This window comes from Bos grunniens, chromosome 5, assembly GCF_055505025.1.
Source record: "Bos grunniens cultivar Pamir isolate PY7600 chromosome 5, Bosgru_T2T1.0, whole genome shotgun sequence".
Lineage (NCBI taxonomy): Eukaryota > Metazoa > Chordata > Mammalia > Artiodactyla > Bovidae > Bos > Bos grunniens.
Window position 1 is genome coordinate 31,968,272 of NC_141169.1, and position 23,930 is coordinate 31,992,201.

General features: G+C 41.1%; 1 protein-coding gene across 1 annotated transcript; it reads right to left on the reverse strand.

The window, feature by feature from the left end:
• Positions 1-7,939: 7,939 nt before the first annotated feature.
• LOC147371694 (olfactory receptor 5BS1-like) lies at positions 7,940-11,060 on the reverse strand. The gene is made up of 2 exons (XM_086403693.1): positions 9,896-11,060; positions 7,940-8,102 (listed from the first exon to the last, which is right to left on the reverse strand). The coding sequence occupies exons 1-2, from the start codon at positions 10,666-10,668 to the stop codon at positions 7,940-7,942; spliced, it is 936 nt and encodes a 311-aa protein (XP_086259819.1). The 5' UTR covers positions 10,669-11,060.
• Between the last annotated feature and the right edge of the window lie 12,870 nt (positions 11,061-23,930).

Sequence of the window (23,930 nt, forward strand, 5' to 3'; positions counted from 1 at the left end):
AGTATACTGTACTGGTGTTTTTCCTTCTGGCTTACTTCACTCTGTATAATAGGCTCCAATTTCATCCACCTCATTAGAACTGATTCAAATGTTTTCTTTTTAATGGCTGAGTAATACTCCATTGTGTATATGTATCACAGCTTTCTTATCCATTCATCTGCTGATGGACATCTAGGTTGCTTCCATGTCCTGGCTATTATAAACAGTGCTGCGATGAACATTGGGCTACACGTGTCTCTTTCCCTTCTGGTTTCCTCAGTGTGTATGCCCAGCAGTGGGATTGCTGGATCATAAGGCAGTTCTATTTCCAGTTTTTTAAGGAATCTCCACACTGTTCTCCATAGTGGCTGTACTAGTTTGCATTCCCACCACCAGTGTAAGAGGGTTCCCTTTTCTCCACACCCTCTCCAGCATTTATTATTTGTAGACTTTTGGATCGCAGCCATTCTGACTGGTGTGAAATGGTACCTCATAGTGGTTTTGATTTGCATTTCTCTGATAATGAGTGATGTTGAGCATCTTTTCATGTGTTTGTTGTGCTCTGACTTTTGATCCTTGCTCAATGCCCCCGACGGCAGAGGAATGAATTTAAGCTTGTTCTGAAATGTTGGTGGGATTGTCACAGGTAGAGATGTGGAGTGGGAAAAGGACAGGAAGGGCAGAAGCTCCAAGAATCTGAAATGGGTGACTTGAAGGGGGTTGAGGTATTTCCTTACCCCTGAAATAAGAACACACCCTTCAGAAATTGCTGTGAGAGGAAATCTTTCTAGAAGCAATAGATGAACCACACCTTCTTTATCCACTCCTCTGTTGATGGACATTTTTGTTGCTTCCATGCTGCTGCAGTAAACATTTGGGTGCATGTGTAGTTTTGAATTATGGTTTCCTCTGGGTAATGCCCCGTAGTGGGATTGTTGGGTCAGATGGTAGTTCTATTTTTAGTTTTTTAAACAATTTATTTACTTATTTTAAATGACTCTTTTAGCATTAATACCACTGAATCAATGTAGAGATGGCACCTTATGTCCAGATAAAACTCTCTAAAAGGCAGTCATGTGGATATTTGGAAACAATAAGAAATGTTGGTATAGATAACTAAATATGGCTACCTCAGTCTGAGAGAAAAGTATGTTAAGCAAAGGTTATCAATAATTCATCAACATCACTAAAACACTGAATACCAGAAATCTGTATTTCACTCTATGCAATGTGAGGATAGTTTGTGTGAGCCATTTCATGCTGATCTGGTTGGCCAGGCTTCCATTTCTCTCCCAGTAACCCATGACTCATTTGAAGAAAACAATCTCAGATAGTGTGTGTGTGCTAAGTCACTTCAGCTGTGTCTGACTCTTTGTGACCCCATGGACTGTAGGGTCCCTCCTTTCCCGTGCATTCTAAGATCAAGGAAAATCAGAACATCTCCTACCCGCTTACATCTAATAATTCACACTGCCTTTTCTGGTCTTGGTTGGACTGTAGCCCATCAGGCTCCTCTGTCCATGGGATTCTCCAGGCAAGAATACTGGAGTGGGTTGTCATATCCTTCTCCAGGGGATCTTCCTGATTCATGGATCGAACCCATGTCTGTTACATCTCCTGCAGTGGCAGCCGGGTTCGTTACCACTAGCACCACCTGGGAAGCCCTCTCAGAGAGTAGGGTATTGTTAAAAAATTATTTATTGTTTTGCCTGTGCTGGGTCTTCACTGCTGCACATGAGCTTTCTCTAGCTGTGGCGAGTGGGGATTACTCTTTAGTTTCAGTGTGTGGGCTTCTCATTGTGATGGCTTCTTTGTTGCAGAGCACAGGCTCTAGGGCACGTGGGCTTCAGCAGTTTCGGCACATGGGCTGAGTTGCCCTGCGGCACCTGGAATCTTCACAGACCAAAGATCCAACCTGTGTTCCCTATTGGCACGCCCAACCACTGGACCACCAGGGAAGTCTTATTTTCAGCTTTTTAAGGAACCTCCAGATATTTTTCCATGATGGTTATAGCAGTTTACATTCCCACTAACACTGTAAAGTTTCCCTTTTCTCCACACCCTCACTAGCTTTATTGATTGTAGATTTTTAGATGATTTCCATTCTGACCGGTGTGAGGTGATACCACATTGCAGTTTTGATTTGCATTTTTCTAATAATTAGTGAGGTTGAGCATCTTTTCTTGTGCTTGTTGGCCATCTGTGTGTCTGTTTTGGAGAAATGTGTATCTACGTCTTCTGCCCATTTTTTGATTTATTTTTTTCAATTTTGAACTGCATGGGCTGCTTTTATATTTTGGAGATTATACAATGGATTATTACTCAGCCATAAAAAGGAACAAAATTTGTTCTTTTGTAGAGACATGGATGGACCTAGTTAGTCCAGAGTGAAGTAAGTCAGAAAGAGAAAAACAAATATCATATATTAATGCATATATGTGTAATCTAGAAAAATGGTATCAGTTCAGTTCAGATGCTTGGTCGTGTCTGACTCTTTGCGACCCTATGGACTGCAGAACACCAGGCCTCCCTGTCCATACTAACTCCCAGAGCTTACTCAAACTCATGTCCATCTCATTGGTGATGTCATCCAACCATCTCATCTTCTATCGTCCCCTTCTCCTCCCAACTTCAATCTTTCCCAGCATGAGGTTCTCTTCCAATGAATTAGTTCTTTGCATCAGGTGGTCAAAGTATTGGAGTTTCAGTTTCAGCATCAGTCCTTCCAATGAATGTTCAGGACTGATTTCCTTTAGGATTGACTGGTTGGATCTCCTTGCAGTCCAAGGGACTTTCAAGAATCTTCTCCAATACCACAGTTCAAAAGCAGCATTCTTTGGCGCTCAGCAACAGTATAGATGACCTTATTTGCAAAGCAGAAATAAAGACACGATGTACAGAACAAATGTATGGATACCTAGGGGGAAAGGGTGGGAGTAATTGGGGGATTGGGATTGACACATACTACTGATACTGTGTATAAAATAGACAACTGATGGGAACATACTGTATGACACAGAGAACTCCTCTTGATGCGCCTAAAGTGGTATCCTAAATGGGAGGGAAATCTAAAAGGGAAGAAATATACACATGGCTGATTCATTTTGCTGTGCAGCAGAAGCTTTGTAAAGCTGCTTTAACAGCCTTGTAAAGCAGCTATGTGTGTGTGTTAGTCACTCAGTCGGGTCTGACTCGTTGCGAGCCCATGGACTGTAGCCCACCAGGCTTCTCTGTCCATGGAATTCTCCAGGCAAGAATAGTGGAGTGGATTGCATTCCCTTCTCCAGAGGAACTTCCCAACCCAGGGATTGAACCCTGGTTTCCTGCCTTGCAGGCAGATTCTTTACTGTTTGAGCTACAGGAAAGCAGCTATACTGCCATAAAAATTAACTTATTAAAAAAAATATATATGACAGCAACTCAGCAACTGAAAAATTTGAACACCTGGGGCCTGTGGCTGGGACCCTGCACTCTATTACTCTTTCTTGCTGCTTTACTGGCCTTTACAGGGTAGGTTTGCAGAACCTTATTGTCATTTGATCATGAGGCATGTGAAAGAAGGATATTAGGAGATCAAGTCCTAAAGTCTGTTTCTGCTTCACACTGATGGTCCAAATCTGGACAAGTCATCTCTGTCTCTGTGGCTCAATTTTTTCATCATTAAATGAAAGCTTTGGTCCAGTGATTTTTCTGAGATCTCATCCTGCTTTGACAATTCAGCTTTCCAAAATTCCATTCAAGATACACAATTTCTGTCTTAGCCAAGTTATTTATCTTCTAATTCTCTCTTCGTACACTCTATACCTGTGGGTACTTTCGGCATTCAGACCATATTTCTCTTGTCTCAGGGACCAGCAGCTCCCAAATGAAGCCTCCATAGCCTGTTAAAGGACGTATAGGCCCTGGCAAGTGGTGGACAAGACAGCCCATTCCTATACTTAATGCAACCAAACTCTCAGGAAATAACTTGGCTTTCATAATATGATTTTAATCTGAATTTTAACACAATGTGACACATTTCCCAGGGATATTGCATGTATTTTCTTCCTTAATTATGAGATAATAGTCTTCCCCAATCTATAGGGTTTTAGGAATAATTCAGAGAAGGCAATGGCACCCCACTCCAGTACTCTTGCCTGGAAAATCCCATGGACAGAGGAGCCTGGTGGGCTGCAGTCCATGGGGTGGCTAACAGTTGGACACGACTGAGCGACTTCACTTTCACTTTTCACTTTTGTGCATTGGAGAAGGAAATGGCAACCCACTCCAGTGTTCTTGCCTGGAGAATCCGAGGGATGGCGGAGCCTGGTGGGCTGCCGTCTCTGGGGTCGCACAGAGTCGGACACGACTGAAGCGACTTAGCAGCAGCAGCAGCAGTAGCCTGTGTGTTGTGTGTGGGTAGGCAGGATTGAATGGCCATTCCTCCTACTGATCTCACAATCTGCTTATTATTTTGCTTCAGTTACGCCCTCAGGAAGGCATATGCTCTGGAAAATGTAAAGCACCAGCTCCACCAAGTGTGCAAAGCAGAAATGCTACTGAACCTGGGACTGTTTTGCTAGCTCCTCAGCCCTGGCCTTCATCTCCAGAGAAATATCCTCATTTTGGAAATTTTGCCTGGAGTATGCCACATATGAGGACTTGATTTTCAGATGGCTTTGCTGAAGAAAACTGACAATTGAGGAAAGGATCTCAGCCTGAGGGTCAAAGGATTGAGAACAGATAGAAGTCAGGGAGCTGGCATGGAAGTGGTCTGCTATTGTCTCTCTGAGAACTTTCTTGGAGCTGAATGGGAGATGAGGTGGCAGCTGGGCATTTGTTTTGCTTTCTTCAACTTCTCCTTCCTCTAGGCTTGGAACAGTTCTTGAAGGCATTAGGGATCTGAAGTTGTCTGGACTCGGGTGGGTGACAGAGAGACTTAGGACAGGGGGTCAGAGTGCACGTGCTTCAGCAACCTCTTGTGAAGATGACCTTGGGTGGTGTCCCAAAATAAAGATTGTTTTTCTCTTTTTCTATCCTGATCTCTCCTCCATGCTACTTTCCTCTGACATCTATATTGTTACGAAGGCAGGAATTTTATTGGACTAAATTAAATGTTTCTTTTCATATGTTCCTTCTCTCACTCCCTTCTCTCTCATTCATTTTTTTTTTGTATTCTAATTGAGAGCCAATAAGTAATAGGAACTACTAGACTCGATGGACGTGAGTCTGAGTGAACTCCGGGAGTTGGTGATGGACAGGGAGGCCTGGTGTGCTGCGATTCATGGGGTCGCAAAGAGTTGAACACGACTGAGTGACTGATCTGAACTGAGACACTGAGGATACAGAATCCGTTAGATAGGGTTTTACTCTCAAGACTCACATTTTAGAGGAAAATATTCCCTCTTCTTTCCTAGGATCATGCAAGGGAAAGGGGGACTCCTGAGACAGACTGATCATTCATTTCTCATGCACCTCTTAATAAACAAATAGTTATTCAGGATTTATTATTTGCTATGTTCTACCTTAGGTATTACTAGTTAAGAATAATACAGTTGGAAACATGCTTTTTTTTTTTTTTTTTTTTTGATTTATAGGTATTTTATTTTTACAATTTACCACCTTTCTGAGTTTACTAAGCACTAACTGGGGCTTCTAGATACAAAATTATTTCACTTCTAAAAAGAAAACAGTGGGTATATGTATAACTGGTTTTGTTTGCCACTTGGCTGTATATCGAAAACCAACGCAACATTGTAAATCAACTACACTATAATCAATTCTTTTAAAAAGCCCTTTCAGAATATTTCAGCCTATGTTGTTTGCCTCTCATCCCTTACCACTCCTTTTTTAACCTCCTCCCTGACCTCATGATTAGCACTGTTTTCTTCTGAAGGTGACAATGAGTGGCTAGCCATTGATTCACTCACTTGTTTAAGATAATTACTTGGTTACTTTTTTTTTTTTAGCTTTTCTTTCTTTTTTTTTTTTAATTTTATTTTATTTTTAAACTTTACATAATTGTATTAGTTTTGCCAAATATCAAAATGAATCCGCCACAGGTATACATGTGTTCCCCATCCTGAACCCTCCTCCCTCCTCCCTCCCCATACCATCCCTCTGGGTCGTCCCAGTGCACTAGCCCCAAGCATCCAGTATCGTGCATCGAACCTAGACTGGCAATTCGTTTCTTACATGATATTTTACATGTTTCAATGAAACATGCTTATTTTTATTTCATTTCTTTCCAGGTTACTCTGGAGCTGTAGATTTTGCCAGGCAGTTTTCTGTATGGGAACAAAGGAGGAGCTGGGTCTCAGTACTAAGATAAGACTCTCCCAGAATGAAGTGGGAAATTTGCTAGTGGTTGGATTTCTGCTTTGTGCATAAACAAAAATAAAAGATTGAAGGAGAGGCAAAAGAGGAGGGGTTGAAACGGTAAGAAATGAGAGGAGAAAGATAGTGGAAATGGCTGTTGGAGCTGTGAAGATTTTCTTTACTGTTTTTCCCCCAGTTTAAGGAGAGCTGATTGACCTATATTAATATGTAAGTTTAAGGTGCACAGCATGAGAATATAAATACACACACACACACACATACACACACATATAAATGTGTATTGCAATAGGTTCAGTTAATATCCATCATCTAAAAACTTCTAATCAGGAAAATCTTGAAAGTTAGCTATGGTTGAGAAAATTTCACACATTGAGTTTTGGGGAAGTCATTTTGGCTTATATATGGTTCAGCCTGGAGTTTGTGTGAACCTGAAGAGCCTGTCAAACACACACAGTAGGTCTGCTTCAATCATTAAGGTAAAGAATATCTGTTTTGAAGATAAAGATATGACATCTGTGTTTAACTTCCTTGAAGAAAGGTTCCTTTCCTAGACACCAGGGTCCTGCTGTCTCATTCTATATCTACTTATCCTGTCTCTTTTGGAAGCTTGAAGGAATATACCCAGGTAATGTTTGATGTGTGTTCTGTGTTCTGATAAGATATATGACTATGCTAAAAATCATGCTTCAGTGGAGCAGTTTCTCAGAGTTATCTGAGAGGCTGTCTTCTGGGCTATAGTCCTCAATTTGGCTCATATAAAACTCTTCTCTATTCCTCAAAATATTCCATCATCTCATAAAGGTATAAGATAAAGAAAAGCAAGAAGAAAAGAAAAAAAAAAAACTTTTCTCCTTGTGATGTTACTAGTTGGGATTTACTTTCTTATCAGATTTTGTATATATCATACAATGCTGTTAACTATAGTCATCATATAGTACAAGTTAATATTTACCTTACACTGGAAATTTGTACCTTTTAATTACTTTCCTCCAATTGCCTTTCCTCCTACCCTCCATCTCTGATAACCATATGTTTGACCTTTTTTTCCCTAAGAGTTTGGTTTTCCCTAGATTCCTCATGTATGTGAGATCATATTGCATTTGTCTTTATTTGTCTGACATTTCACTGAGCAAAATGCCTTCATGGTCCATGCATGTCATCACAAATAGTAGAATTTCCTAATTTTTACAGCTGAATAATATTCCATTGCTTTATCTATGCCTTCTTTATCCATTCATCCATTAAGGAAACCTAGGTTCTTTCTATGTGTTGGGTGTTGTAAATAATGCTGTCATGAACATGGGGGTGCAGATACCTTTCTGAGTTATTGGTTTCATTTCCTTTGAATGTATTCCCAGAAATGGAATTGCTGATATATATGGTGGCTTCATTTTTAGTTCTTTGAAGATCCTTCATATGTTTATTGAGAAGATTTTCTTGTGTGGTGACTGGGTCCTCTGTGGATGGCTGCCATTGGTTTTGTGGAGGTTTTTCCATTTTGCTTGACTAGGGGAGGGCACTGGGGTCAGAGCAACTAAGGCTTCTGTTTTTCATGCTGAGATAGCTTTGAGATGAAGGTTTTCTGTCTCCTCTCCTTTCTCATGACTTTTCCTCCTTTTATGAGGCTGCAGTAGAGCTTGGCTTAGAAGGTAAAACTAGGTTTCCTGGCCAATGTCCTCCTAAGAGCTGCCTTCACCTCCTGGTTCTTCAGACTGTAGATAAGGGGGTTCAGTAGGGGGGTCACCACACTGTACTGCATGGATAGCACTTGCTCCAGGGCTGAGCCAGAAGCTGGAGTCATGTACCTTGAAGGGAATTGCACAAAGGGAAAAAATGAGCTCAAGACAATGACCACAATGCTGTTGGCAGCCAGGGTCCATTCCATCCTAGATTCTGCAAAGAGCATCCTCAGGGCTGAGTCAGCTATCACCGATAGAAGCATCTAGAAATGACTGTATTATCAGTGAGAAGTCTGTCATTTCTGCCTTCAAACACTTCCATACATGAATTATCTAATGCAAAACATTATAGGAGCTACCCTGAGGCAAAAGGACGTTCTGCAGTATATGAAGTGCTACGGGTTAGAATAGAACTAAAAATGATTTCATGCATTTCTCTCGTACTTCATACATTTCAAAGTGTCTTTTCTTAATAGTTATGATGATGATGAGGATTTTTTTTCTCTTTTTTCTCTCATATGCACAACTGTATGTTCCCATCTTGTGGTGATAATTCCATTGTTGGGCTAGCATATGCAAAACTATATGCTAGTCCAATAATGTTGTCATTTTTTCCAAACATTTATGGGGAATTAACCCAGAATCACAGCACTTTATTTTTACAATGCTTAGTGGAATAAAATTGTGTCCTTTTAAACATATTTGTCTTTGGCTTAGAAAAGAAGCCAAGCTTTGTAAATAAAGTGAACTATAAAAATGTATTTAGCATGAGATATGATTCCAAAATAGTAAGAATTAAAAGGATGTACTTCGTTAAGTATCACAAGGAGTATTTCCCAAAGAAGCATTGGAAAACAAATTTTTGCAGTTGTTCCATTATCATTGGAACATTCTTTTTTGGGTTTGGTGTGCTTGATTAAGAAAGATATTCATCTTACTGTCATTTTTTAATCTTTTAATTTCATACTCCTAACATATCTGTGAAATAGGTGGGAGAAATCTCCTACCCTCTTGGGAAAATGAGGATACAGAGACAAAGAGAGCTCAAGAGATTTTCCCACAGGCTCAGGTGAGCTCTCCTAGACCATTCCTTATCCTTTCACACCCTATGACTTCTGTCCAGAAAAAAAAAAAAAAAAAAGCAGGTGAGAGAAGTTTAGAGCAATTTTAGTAAATCCATCTCCAGTTCACTAGTAGAGAGTATAGGCCATAGTTACTCTGTTCCCTGGGAAGCAAGGACTCATCAGGTATTGCTGTTTATATTTCAGAGAAACGTAGTAGAAAAGAGCTTGAGGTGTCCAGTCAGTAAGACTTGGTTTTTATTTTGGCTTCATTCCTAGCTTGTTCTGGAAAGTTTTGTAGGGTACTTGGTTACTCCTAAAAATCAAGTTTCTTATCAGAAAATGAGATTAATAATATTTCTCTTTTGGTGTGGTGTGATGTATACTAAAATTGAGCTTGATTATGTAAATCAGCTGTTATGTAATAAACACCTAATAAATAGTTAAGGCAGAAATAAGCTGTGGAGACACCAATTTCCAGTAGGAAAGAGAAATGGCATCTGTTGCAAGGATGATATAATTTACTTATTTTTGTCTAGCACTAATAAAAGTCTAGCAAAAGTCTGTATTATTTTTTTTGGTGACTCTGAAATCATAGGTTAATGAAAGTAAGAAAGTCTTTACTTCTTGTATAAACTTATTTTGCAGAGTTAGACAATTGAGGCCTCAGAAAGAAAATGGATTAAAAAAAAAATAATTCACGCATTAGGTCCACAGCGGAGCCAGAACTAGAACCTAGGCTTATTGATTCCAGTATAATTCTTTTCTTGCCACTTTGCAATGCTCTGTCTACAGGGCAAGTTTACTTAGGGTGAAAAACACACTGCATTTGTAGGCCAAGTTTTAGCAATGACATACCTGAAAATTCCAGAACCATAAAATATGATGACCACAAGAAAATGGGATGAGCAGGTAGAGAAGATCTTGTTCCAACCTGTGGCAGAGTTCATTCCCAGGGCTGTCAGGATAATACGGGTATAAGAACCCACCAATATGACAAAGGTGCCAAGGCCCAGGACCACCATGGTGGTCAGGATGGAGAACACACTAATGTAGGGGTCAGAACAGGCCAACAGGAGCACTGGAGGAAGCTCACAGGCAAAACTGCGGATTAGGTTGGGGCCACAGAAGTGCTGCTGAGCCAGGAGGATGGTATTAAGCAGGCCAGTCCCCATTCCTATGGCCCAGGAGGCTCCCGCAAGGCCAGCACACACCTTCTTATTCATGGTCACCACATACAGCAGCGGGTGGCACACAGCCTGGTACCGGTCATAGGCCATGACTGAAAGGAGGCAAGTTTCAGTGGCCCCAAGAAATATAACAAAGAAGATCTGGATGAAACATTCAAGGAAGGATATAGTCTTCCACTTGGAAAGCAGGTTCTTTAGCAGCTTAGGCACAATGATTGAGGCATAGAAAGCATCCAGGCAGGAGAGGTGACTGAGGAAGAAGTACATAGGGGTGTGGAGGTGGGAGTCAGTCCTGATCACCAGCAGCATCAGCAGGTTCACTGTGAGAATCAGGACGTAAATCACCAGGAATATTACAAAGAGTACTACCTGGATCTGAGGGTTGTTGGATAGTCCTTGGAGAATAAAGAAAGTGACTGTGGTTGTGTTGCCAGCTTCCATGGAGCACTGGAGTTTCTCTTTAGAAGGACAAGAACAGAAAAGAATGCTCCAATGTGCTATGAGTCTCAGAGAATGGCTTGAGATGAGGTGTTACGAATAAAGCCTCAGGGCTGACCCAGATCAGATTGTGTAGCAGAGGCAACCTTGCTATGTCAGACCTCATCAGTCCTGCCCAGCTCAAAGCAATAATCTATTGGCTGCGGTGGAGATGGTGGGAAGGAAGATGGAGAGGCTCACACCTAGAAAGGAAGAAGAGAAAAGAGATTATTCAGACTGGAGAAGGAAAGGAAGGGAGTTGTAAATAGCCTCCAGAGCACTGAGAAGTGCTCTTCTCCAGTTCCCAAAGTAACTGAATTCAAAGCACAGGAAGACTCACTGGCATAGTGAGTAAGCAATAAAGATTTTGGCTGACCTAAGGCTCATAGTCCATGATGCAGGTTTGAGTGATTGGTAGAGGTACTGTGACAGTGGATGATGGCACAAAGCCGTTCTCTGTCACTGTGAGTTCATGAATCAGTCACTTGAGTTTCTCATTAAAAGAAAATCTGGAAAAACTAGACATTTTAAAATCTGTTCCAGCTTAGAAATTCTACAGATTGGGAGCCAATCTTCCTTGGGTATCTCTGGTACTAAATGGAAACTTTCTCCCCTTCTGTGTCAACAGAAGCAGAAGTGGCACAGGAATAGTTGTTTTCATGGAAGTCAGGCAGGAGGAAGCCGTCAAGTGGGAGGCAAGGGTTGTGTACTGCAGTGACTCCAAGGGCTTCCCATTCCAAGATTCTGTGAATTTATAATGTCCACTGTTTGTACTGTAATCTCATCACTTAACATGAGGGTCCATGACGACTGTGCTATTCTCTGAGTTGGTACTAGAGGATTTGGATGAAGCCAGGTCAAATTTGGACCATGTTCTGTGCATCACAGAGATAGTAAAAGAGAAAAAGAGGGGAGATAAAAGACCACCTAGAACATGTGGCAAAATGAACAGTCAAGAGGATTTAGTGCAGAGCAAAGCAAGATATTGTCTTCCCCTCTGTCCCCTTGAAGGGTAACTCAGGAGGAGGATAAATGAGAATCTGATCTCTATTTATGGCTTGTATACTCAGGAGTTCCCAGATTGGATAGTTTTAAGATAAGATGGAGCTGAACGAGAAGAATATTTGTCTTCACGTGGGTTCCCTACAACAAGAGACACTCTCAGTGGTGGATATTTGGGATTCTTTCTAACACTGGAGCAAAAGCCACAGATATGGCTAGGGCTTCATGGACTACCGACAACTTTGTCTTTCCTTTAGAAGATGCAGAGGTGGAGATTTTGAGCAAGGAAATATCCCTATAGTCCTTCTGTCCAATGAGAAAATTTCTTGACTTTGCCTCCAAAATAACAATGGCCAGAGGGACCTGATCTCAGCCCTAGACCTTGGAGAGTGTTGGCGGTCCCTGGAGAGGCCCTTAAGCAGGAGGCCTGCTCTGATCTGAATGAGTCCTCCAGGGCCAACGTTCCTCCCTGTATTACTCTTGTTTCAGTGGGTTGCAAGAGGTACCCTTGGGTGGCTAAGAGTTTCTCAAGATGAAGATAGAGGCTTTTCTATAAGAGACTCTATAAACAGAGTCTCTCTTTTAAGATTTAGAAACCTTAAAACTACGGTTTCTTAGTTTTAAATCTTGTTATTCCTTTCTCTTTCCCCTCCTTCCTTCTTTTTCTTATCTTTTTGTTAATTTTTTTAGAAATAGGTATGTATTCATTTGTTACTTTTGGCTGCACTGGGTCCTCATTGCTCATGTGTGCTTTCTCTAGCTGTGAAGAGTGGGGGCTACTACTCACTGCAGTGTTGCATGGGCTTCTCACTGCGGTGGTGTCTCCTGCTGTGGAACACAGGATCTGTGTGCACACGGGCACCTAGCTGCAGCACACGGCTCAGTAGTTGCAGCACATGGGCTCAGTAGTTGCAGCTTGCTGGCTCTAAGGTATATGGGCTTCAATAGTTGTGGCACAGGGGCTCATTTGTTGCGGCTTGAGGGCTCACGAGCATGTGCTCAGAAGTTGTGGCCTGTGGGCTTAGTTGCACTGTGGCATGTAGAATCTTCCTGGACCAGGGACTGAACTCATGTCCCCAGCATTGGCAGGCAGATTCCCATCCATTACACCACCAGGGAATTCCTTTTTCTGTTCAATTTTAAATAATATTTGTGATTATAGAAATAAAATGATAAAAGATAAAATACAAAAAAGATATTTTAGGAAACTGGAGCCTATTATACAGAGTGAAGTAAGCCAGAAAGAAAAATACCAATACAGTATACTAATGCATATATATGGAATTTAGAAAGATGGTAATGATAATCCTGTATACAGGACAGCAAAAGAGACACTGATGTATAGAACAGTCTTTTGGACTCTGTGGGAGAGGGAGAGGGTGGGATGATTTGCTAGAATGGCATTGAAACATGTATAATATCATATAAGAAACGAATCACCAGTCCAGTTTTGTTGCATGATACAGGATGCACGGGGCTGGTGCACTGGGATGACCCAGAGGGATGGTATGGGGAGGGAGGTGGAAGGGGGGTTCAGGATGGGAAACATGTGTATGCCCCTGGCGGATTCATGCTGATGTGTGGCAAAACAAATACAATATTGTAAAGTAATTAGCCTCCAATTAAAATAAATAAATTTAAATTAAAAAAATAAAAATAAAAATGAAAAAGTATGTTTAAATAACTTCATGATAATAGGCAAAAATGCAAATTTATTATGCTATCCAATATTAATTCTTTAATTTTTTGCAATTTGAAAAAATCCAGGTAGGTTAAAACTGTAAAACAGTTCTGGGTTAGTAGATGCAAACTAGTATATGTAAAATGAATAAACAACAAGGTCCTACTATATAGCACAGGAAATTATTTTCAATATCCTGTCATAAACCATAATAGGAAAAAGAACGTATAAATGTTTTTGATGAATGTTTTTGATGTATGGCAGAAATTAACACAACACTTGATATCATCTAACTTCAGTTAAAAGGGCTTCCCTAGTGGCTCAGACAGTAGGAGAATGCGGGAGATGGGGTTTGATCCCTGGGTCAGGAAGATCGTCTGGAGAAGGGAAAGGCTATCCATTCCAGTATTCTTGCCATGGAGAATTCCATGGACCGAAAAGCCTGATAGGCTATAGTCCATAGGGTTACAAAGAGTCAGACATGACTGAGTCACTTTCACTTTCAGTTAAAAAGGAAAAAAAAAAAACCACTTAAAATTTTAACTGTGGTAGAACCTTTTTATTATGGAAAATTTTAAGCATATATAGAAGTAAAAAGAATAGTGTAATAATCCTGTATCCATCACCCAGCTTCAACAATTATCAACTCACTGACACTTTGATCACATGTGATTGAAAAATGTAATCTCTATTATGAACATTGGGGTACACGTGTCTCTTTCAATTCTGGTTTCCTCAGTGTGTATGCCCAGCAGTGGGATTGCTGGGTCATATGGCAGTTCTGTTTCCAGTTTTTTAAGGAATCTCCATATTGTTCTCCAAAGTGGCTGTACTAGTTTGCATTCCCACCAACAGTGTAAGAGGGTTCCCTTTTCTCCACACCCTTTCCAGCATTTAGTGCTTGTAGACTTTTGGATCACAGCTGTTCTGACTGGTGTGAAATGGTACCTCATAGTGGTTTTGATTTGCATTTCTCTGATAATGAGTGATGTTGAGCATCTTTTCATGTGTTTGTTAGCCATCAGTATGTCTTCTTTGGAGAAATGTCTATTTAGTTCTTTGGCCCATTTTTTGATTGGGTCATTTATTTTTCTGGAGTTGAGCTGTAGGAGTTGCTTGTATATTTTTGAGATTAGTTGTTTGTCAGTTGCTTCATTTGCTATTATTTACTCCTGTTCTGAAGGCTGTCTTTTCACCTTGTTTATAGTTTCCTTTGTTGTGCAGAAGCTTTTAAGTTTAATTAGGTCCCATTTGTTTATTTTTGCTTTTATTTCCAATATTCTGGGAGGTGGGTCATAGAGGATTCTGCTGTGATGTATGTCGGAGAGTGTTTTGCCTATGTTCTCCTCTAGGAGTTTTAAAATTTCTGTTCTTACATTTAGATCTTTAATCTGTTTTGAGTTTATTTTTGTGTATGGTGTTAGAAGTGTTTTAGTTTCATTCTTTTACAAGTGGTTGACCAGTTTTCCAAGCACCACTTGTTAAAGAGACTGTCTTTAATCCATTGTATATTCTTGCCTCCTTTGTCAAAGATAAGGTGTCCATAGGTGCGTGGATTTATTTCTGGGCTTTCTATTTTGTTCCATTGATCTATATTTCTGTCTTTGTGCCAGTACCATACTGTCTTGATGACTGTGGCTTTGTAGTAACAATAACCCTGTATCAGATCAGATCAGTCCCTCAGTTGTGTCCGACTCTTTGCAACCCCATGACTTGCAGCACGCCAGGCCTCCCTGTCCATCACCAACTCCCGGAGTTCACTCAGACTCACGTCCATCAAGTCAGTGATGCCATCCAGCCATCTCATCCTCTGTCGTCCTCTTCTCTTCTTGCCCCCAATCCCTCCCAGCATCAGAGTCTTTTCCAATGAGTCAACCCTTCGCATGAGGTGGCCAAAGTACTGGAGTTTCAGCTTTAGCATCATTCCTTCCAAAGAAATCCCAGGGCTGATCCCCTTCAGAATGGACTGGTTGGATCTCCTTGCAGGCCAAGGGACTCTCAAGAGTCTTCTCCAACACCACAGTTCAAAAGCATCAATTCTTCTGTGCTCAGCCTTCTTCACAGTCCAACTCTCACATCCATACATGACCACAGGAAAAACCATAGCCTTGACTAGATGGACCTTTGTTGGCAAAATAATGTCTCTGCTTTTCAATATGCTATCTGGGTTGGTCATAACTTTCCTTCCAAGAAGTAAGCGTCTTTTAACTTCATGGCTGCAGTCACCATCTGCAATGATCTTGGAGCCCAGAAAAATAAAGTCAGCCACGGTTTCCACTGTTTCCCCATCTATTTGCCATGAAGTGATGGGACCAGATGCCATGATCTTCGTTTTCTGAATGTTGAGCTTTAAGCCAACTTTTTCACTCTCCTGTTTCACTTTCATCAAGAGGCTTTTTAGTTCCTCTTCACTTTCTGCCATAAGGGTGGTGTCATCTGCATATCTGAGGTTATTGATATTTCTTCCAGCAATCTTGATTCCAGTTTGTGTTTCTTCCAGTCCAGCGTTTCTCATGATGTACTCTGCATATAAGTTAAATAAACAGGGTGACAATATACAGTCTTGACGAACTCCTTTTCCTATTTGGAACCAGACTGTTGTTCCATGTCCAGTTCTAACTGTTGTTTCCTGACTTGCATATAAATTTCTCAAGAGGCAGGTCAGGTGGTCTGGTATTCCCATCTCTTTCAGAATTTTCCACAGTTTATTGTGATCCACACAGGCAAAGGCTTTGGCATAGTCAATAAAGCAGAAATAGATGCTTTTCTGGAACTCTCTTGCTTTTTCCATGATCCAGCAGATGTTGGCAATTTAATCTCTGGTTCCTCTGCCATTTTGAAAACCAGCTTGAACATCTGGAAGTTCATGGTTCACATATTGCTGAAGCCTGGCTTGGAGAATTTTGAGCATTACTTTACTAGCGTGTGAAATGAATGCAATTGTGCGGTAGTTTGAGCATTCTTTGGCATTGCCTTTCTTTGGGATTGGAATGAAAACTGACCTTTTCCAGTCCTGTGGCCACTGCTGAGTTTTCCAGATTTGCTTGCATATGGAGTGCAGCACTTTCACAGCATCATCTTTCAGGATTTGGAATAGCTCAATTGCAATTCCATCACCTCCACTAGCTTTGTTTGTAGTGATGCTTTCTAAGGCCCACTTAACTTCACATTCCAGGATGTCTGGCTCTAGGTCAGTGATCACACCATTGTGATTATCTGGGTCGTGAAGATCTTTTTTGTACAATTCTTCTGTGTATTCCTGCCACCTCTTCTTAATATCTTCTGCTTCTGTTAGGTCCATACCATTTCTGTCCTTTATCAAGCCCATCTTTGCATGAAATGTTCCTTTGGTATCTCTGACTTTCTTGAAGAGATCCCTAGTCTTTCCCATTCTGTTGTTTTCCTCTATTTCTTTGCACTGATCACCGAAGAAGGCTTTCTTATCTCTTCTTGCTATTCTTTGGAACTCTGTATTCAGATGTTTATATCTTTCCTTTTCTCCTTTGCTTTTCGCTTCTCTTCTTTTCACAGCTAGTTGTAAGCCCTCCCCAGACAGCCATTTTGCTTTTTTGCATTTCTTTTCCATGAGGATGGTCTTGATCCCTGTCTCCTGTACAATGTCACGAACTTCTGTCCATAGTTCATCAGGCACTCTATCTATCAGATCTAGGCCCCTAAATCTATGTCTCACTTCCAGTGTATAATCATAAGGGATTTGATTTAGGTTATACCTGAATGGTCTAGTGGTTTTCCCTACTTTCTTCAATTTAAGTCTGAATTTGGCAATAAGGAGTTCATGGTCTGAGCCACAGTCAGCTCCTGGTCTTGTTTTTGCTGACTATATAGAGCTTCTCCATCTTTGGCTGAAAACAATATAATCAGTCTGATTTCGGTGTTGACCATCTGGTGATGTCCATGTATAGAGTCTTCTCTTGTGTTGTTGGAAGAGGGTGTTTGTTATGACCAGTGCATTTTCTTGGCAAAACTCTATTAGTCTTTGCCCTGCTTTATTCTGTATTCCAAGGCCAAATTTACCTGTTACTTCAGGTGTTTCTTGACTTCCTACTTTTGCATTCCAGTCCCCTATAATGAAAAGGACATCTTTTTTGGGTGTTAGTTCTAAAAGGTCTTATAGGTCTTCATAGAACCGTTCAACTTCAGCTTCTTCAGCATTACTGGTTGGGGCATAGACTTGGATTACTGTGATATTGAATGGTTTGCCTTGGAAACGAACAGAGATCATTCTGTTGTTTTTGAGATTGCATCCAAGTACTGCATTTCAGACTCTTGTTGACCATGATGGCCACTCCATTTCTTCTGAGGGATCTTGCCCGCAGTAGTAAATATAATGGTCATTTGATTTAAATTCACCCATTCCAGTCCATTTCAGTTCGCTGATTCCTAGAATGTTGACATTCACTCTTGCCATCTCTTGTTTGACCACTTCCAATTTGCCTTGATTCATGGACCTGACATTCCAGGTTCCTATTCAATATTGCTCTTTACAGCATTGGACCTTGCTTCTATCACCAGTCACATCCACAGCTGGGTATTGTTTTTGCTTTGGCTCCATCCCTTCATTCTTTCTGGAGTTATTTCTCCACTGATCTCCAGTAGCATATTGGGCACCTACTGATCTGGGGAGGTTCTCTTTCAGTATCCTATCATTTTGCCTTTTCATACTGTTCATGGGGTATGAGACAGCAAAAGAGACACTGATGTATAGAACAGTCTTTTGGACTCTTTGGGAGAAGGAGAGGGTGGGATGATTTGGGAGAATGGCATTGAAACATATATAATATCATATATGAAACGAGTCGCCAGACCAGGTTCGATGCTCGATACTGGATGCTTGGGGCTGGTGCACTGGGACGAACCAGAAGGATGATACAGGGAGGGAGGAGGGAGGAGGGTTCAGGATGGGGAACACGTGTATACCTGTGGCAGATCATGTTGAAATATGGCAAAACCAATACAATATTGTAAAGTTAAAAAATAAAATAAAATAAATGGAAAAAAAAATGTAATCTCTATATTACATGAACAGTCAAATATTTAAAACATGAACTTGTTCAAAGGTAGAAAAGGATAGGTATCGAAGAGCAATTATCAGTCTTTGCCACAGATAAGGACCGAATGATGGTTGATTGAATAAATTCCTGCTGCTGCTGCTGCTGCATCGCTTCAGTCATGTCCGACTCTGTGCGACCCCAGAGACAGCAGCCCACCAGCTCCCCCCGTCCCTGGGATTCTCCAGGCAAGAATACTGGAGTGGGTTGCCATTTCCTTCTCCAATGCATGAAAGTGAAAAGTGAAAGTGAAGTCGCTCAGTCATGTCTGACTCTTTGCAACCCCATGGGGCCGCAGCCCACCAGGCTCCTCTGTCCATGGGATTTTCCAGGCAAGAGTACTGGAGTGGGTTGCCATTGCGTTCTCCGGAATAAATCCCTAGGAGATAACAAAGCAACAATAGGCAAGGAACTTGGGTTTTTCACTCTGGACCATCCAATACTATTGAGCTTCAGAAAAAAATAATCTTTTAATTTGTTTGATTCACTTTATTTTGGAACCTCTTCTGTAATAGCTTTATCCTTTATCTTCCTAAAACAGAGGTCCTAACTAACTCTAATTATTTCCAACTTCCCACCACCAAAAAAAGGTTGCAGTTACACATTCTTTTGTGTTTGCCTTCAGAAGTAAGTCTATTATGTTTGAGATGTACATTAGGTGATCTCTGAGCTACAAAGGGTAAGAGGAAATATTACTACAGACAAAAGTAAAAAGTAAAACTTTTATTACAAGAGTTTGAACTACATACTCAGAAATATTGTTGCTGTTGTTCAGTTGCTCAGTCATATCACACTCTTTGCGACCCCATAGACTACAGCATGCCAGGCTTCCCTGTCCTTCACCATCTCCCCAAATTTGCTCAAACTCAAGTCCATTGTGTTGAGGATGCCATTCAACCACCTCATTCTCTGTTGCTTCCTTCTCCTTCTGCCCTCAATCTTTCCCAGCATCAGGGTCTTTCCCAATGAATCAGTTCTCTGTATCAGGTGGCCAATGTATGGTAGCTTCAGCTTCAGCTTCAGTCCTACCAATGAATATTCAGGGTTGATTTCCTTCAGGATTAACTGGTTTGATCTCCTTGCTACCCAAGTGACTCTTAAGAGTCTTGTTCAGCACCACAGTTTGAAAGCATCAGTTCTTCAGTGCTCAACCTTCTTCATGGTCGAACTCTCACATCCATACATGACTACTGGAAAAACCATAGCTTTGACTATATGGACCTTTGTTGGCAAAGTAATATCTGTCTCTCCTTTTTAATACACTGTCTTGGTTTGTCATAGCTTTTCTTCCAAGGAGCAAGCATCTTTTAATTTTATGGCTGCAGTCACCATCCACATGGATTTCGGAGCCCAAGAATATAAAGTGTGTTGCTGTTTCTGAGTGACTCAGAAATATATCTGCATTTTAATACAAACTACATAGTTTGTAGTCTTTTATAACTTGATATCAATAATGAATTAGGCTAAAATTCATTATCTATGTGAAGTTATAAGACTACCCAAGTGGGATCAGAGTGGTGTCCTGGCCTGGGCTAGTCCACTCTGGGCCTCCCTGTGTTACCTTTGGGTCCCTCTAGGCAAATAGCCATAGGTGTCTGGGGTGAGACCTGACCCAATGTCAGCAGTGTCAGTAAAGGCTCTCACCATGGGTTCTCCTGAGGACACGATCTCGGAACATTGGGACACAGCAGAACATGTCCATTTGAGAGTTTCAAGTTAGCTGGCTAGGGGGCACCTCTAGATGTGGCTGCCTTGTTATTCAGGTTCCAAGATTGTTGGTTTTGTTGCCAGGGAAATGAGGCCACTTTATGGGGTCCCCTTACCTGGGCCTCCTCCTTTCACAACGCTCCTCAAGGGCACCTTCGGGCTGATGACTATATGCAATGTCCATGCACAGTGATACCAACACAACCCACTCCATAGCTTTAGGGAGGCCTGGGTGCGGTAAGGACCCCAACTTTGAGGGCATAGCTGGGTTCAGACCCGGCTGCTCCTTTTCAACAGTCATGTGACCCTCAGCAAGCCATGTACCTCTCAGGGTCCCCCAACTCCCCATCTGAATGTGGGGGTCATTCTGGTGTCTACATTCTAGGGAGGTCATCAGGTGTATAGACCTTTTATACCTGTATTGCCTGTAAAGCCCATAGACTCGTATCACACATGGCTCATGGACAGACTTAGCAAAGGAAAGATTACATTTATAAAGGGCTGCTGTAGCACAGAATACAACTGCAACAAGCCTGGGTTTACTCTGAGATCAAGGGAAAGTCACTCACCTCCCTGCCTGTTTCCCAGTCCCCCCCGGGGAAGGTTGAAATTAAATGAAATTCAGACGTTGTCCCCTCTGGCATACAGCCTTCCAGGTCCTCTTGTTATGTACGTTTAGGCTCAAGTCTTAGTGTTTCATCTTGGTCTATGTGGTGGCTGTCCCCATTATGGCTCCCAGGGTTCCTGGCTCCTGGTCATGTATCCTTGTGTAATCCCCACCCCTCCAAGGGGATGAACATTGCAACTGGGTTATAATATACAGACTGATTTATGAGAAGTCTATGACTTCTGCTCATCCCCTCTCTCTTGTGTTCATTCTTTCTCTCTGTCTCTCAGTCTCTCTATCTCTGTCTTTGTCTATTTTTCTGTCGTATGGATATATGGGTATATGTATATATGTATGTAAAATGTCCTTTCCCTTCCTTAACCCCCACTGATGATGTCCTGCCTCCCTAGAAGGAGGGTGACATCATTATCAAGGACAGAAAATTGGGAATGAGAGAATTCTGTACAAATAGACCTTATTCAACATCATTGTTACCACCCTTAGCCTCCCTACATAGTGTAGTTCCTTCCCCACAATCACCTCTCTTTTTTCAACCCAATAGAAAAACATTTAGGTTTTGTCACTTCTCTTTCTTATTTCCTTAGGAAGGTGCACTGTGTCACATACAACTTATGGGGAATAAATATGTATGCTTCTCTCCTGTGACTATGTCTTGTATCCATTTAATTCTCAGGACCAGCTTTCAACTCTAAGAAGGTGGAGGTAAGGTTTTTGTCTTAGAGTCATCTTTCTAGCTGGCATCTATAATTCTACCCCTTTACTTGTCTTGAGTCTTCAGTAGGCAGACATGCTCTCAGCTACCATCTTCAGAAACTCTGTGAATATGGGCTGTGTCTTTCGAAATGAAATACATTCTTACCATACAATCCAGCCCTCAAAATATTGGAATCAAAGGACCCAAATGAATCGAGTATTTACATCTACACAAAAACCTGCACTAGAACATTTACGGCAGCTTTCTCCTTAAGTGCCAGAATTTAGAAGCAGTGATGATGTCCTTCAGGAGGTGAATGGACAAATAGACTTGGTTATATCTATGTAACAGAATGTTTTTCAGCACTGAAAAGAAATGAGAGAGCTAGGGAGCCATGGGGAGACAGGTAGGATACCTGAAATGCATATTACTCACTGGAAGAAGTCAATTTGGAAAGGTGGCATACCCTAAAGTACCAATTATGTATGACATTTGGGAAAAGGCAAACTATGGAAAGAATGAAAAGATCAGTGGGGATGTGAGGGGCTCATGGTGGGGCTGAGGGATGGGGAGTGATAAACACGCTGAGCACAGAGGATTTTAAAGGCAGTGAAATTATTCAGTAGGATGTATTCATGGTGACATACATTTGTCAAAACCCATAGAATGTACAACACCAGGTGTGAATCCTAATGTAAACTCTGGACTCTCGTGATCATGACGTGTGACCACCACACAGGATGTTGATAGGAGACTTTGGATGTGGAAGGCTCTGAGCACCCATGGAGGGTGATGGGAGAATCAACCAGGTCACAGCAGAGGGCTTATGGGAACTCTTTGTACCTTACCCAATTTTGCTTTGAACTTGGGCAAACTCCAGAAGACTGTGAGAGATAGGAAGGCCTGGTGTGCTGCAGTCCATGGGGTCGCAAACAGTCGGACACGACTTAGCGACTGAACAACAACAACACTTCTTTAAACAGATAATAAAGCTTCTTTAAACAAAGATGTTCAAGCAAGTTCTCTAGTAGTATCAAATGTCCTTACCTCTTTGAGTCCTTATTTGGGTGACTTGAGAGCTGAACTTCAGCGGACATGGTCTCTTCAACCTACACATTTTCACAGTTTCATCTGACATCTGCTTTTTACCTCACTACACTCTTTCTTTTCTAAGATAGTATTTTTTCTTCTTCTTTTTTTAATTGATGTATAATTGACTGTCAATATTATATTAGCTTTTTGGAATGCAACATAGTGGTTCAATATTTTTATACACTACAAAATGATCATCAAGATTTGTTTAGTTACCATTCATCACCATACAGTGTTTTTACAATATTATGGATTGTATTCCATATGCTGTACATTACGTTCTTATGACATTTGTTTTATAATTGGAATTTTGTACCTCTTAATCTTTTTCACATATTGTAGCCATCCCCCTATCACTCTTTTCTAGCAACCACAAGCATATTCTTGGGATCTATGCATCCATTTGCTCATTTTGTAGATTCTATACACATATAAACAACATCATAGGGTCTTGCTCTTTCTCCGTTTGACATATCTCACTTAGCATAATATCCTCTAGGTCAATTCTTCTTGTCACAAGATTTCGTTCTCTTTTTTTTGCAAATATCTTCTCATGTTCAGTAGGGTGCCTTTTTGTTTTGTGAGTGATTTCCTTTGCTGTTCAAAAGATTTTCCGTTGGATGGATTCCCAGTGGTTTATTTTCCTTGTGTTTTCCTTGTTTGAGGAGAGAGATCTCCCCCCAATATTGCTAAGACTCATGTCAAAGAGCATACTGCCCATATATTCTTCTAGGAGTTCCATGGCTTCAGATCTTGCATTGAAGCATTTGATTCATTTTGAGGTTTGGTGATGGGCAGGGAGGCCTGACGTGCTGTAGCCCATGGGGTCGCAAAGAGTTGGACACGACTGAGCGACAGAACTGAACTGAGGTTATTTTTGTAGATGGCATGAGAAAGGATTCTAGTTTGATTCTTGTGCATTCAGCAGTCCAGTTTCCCAACACCATTTATTATTGAAGAGGCTTTCTTTTCTGCATTGTATATTCTCATCTCTGTTGTTGTAGATCACTTGACCATATAAGTGTGGGTTCATTTCTGGGCTCTTTATTCTGTCCCATCGATCTGTGTGGAACTTTTTCTTTGTGTGTGTGTGCCAATACCATATGACTGAGGATTCCACATCTGTAGTATAGTTTGAAATCAGGGAGCATGTTACGTTCAGAGTTGTGCTTCTTTCTTAAGGTTGTATTGACTATTGAGGCTTTTTGTGTTTCCATATGCATTTTAGAATTCTTTGCTCTACTTCTTTGAAATATTCCATTGGTATTTTGATAAGAATGACATCAAATCACTAGATTGTCTTGAGGTGTGGAATCATTTTAACAATACAAATTCTTCAAATCTATGAGCACA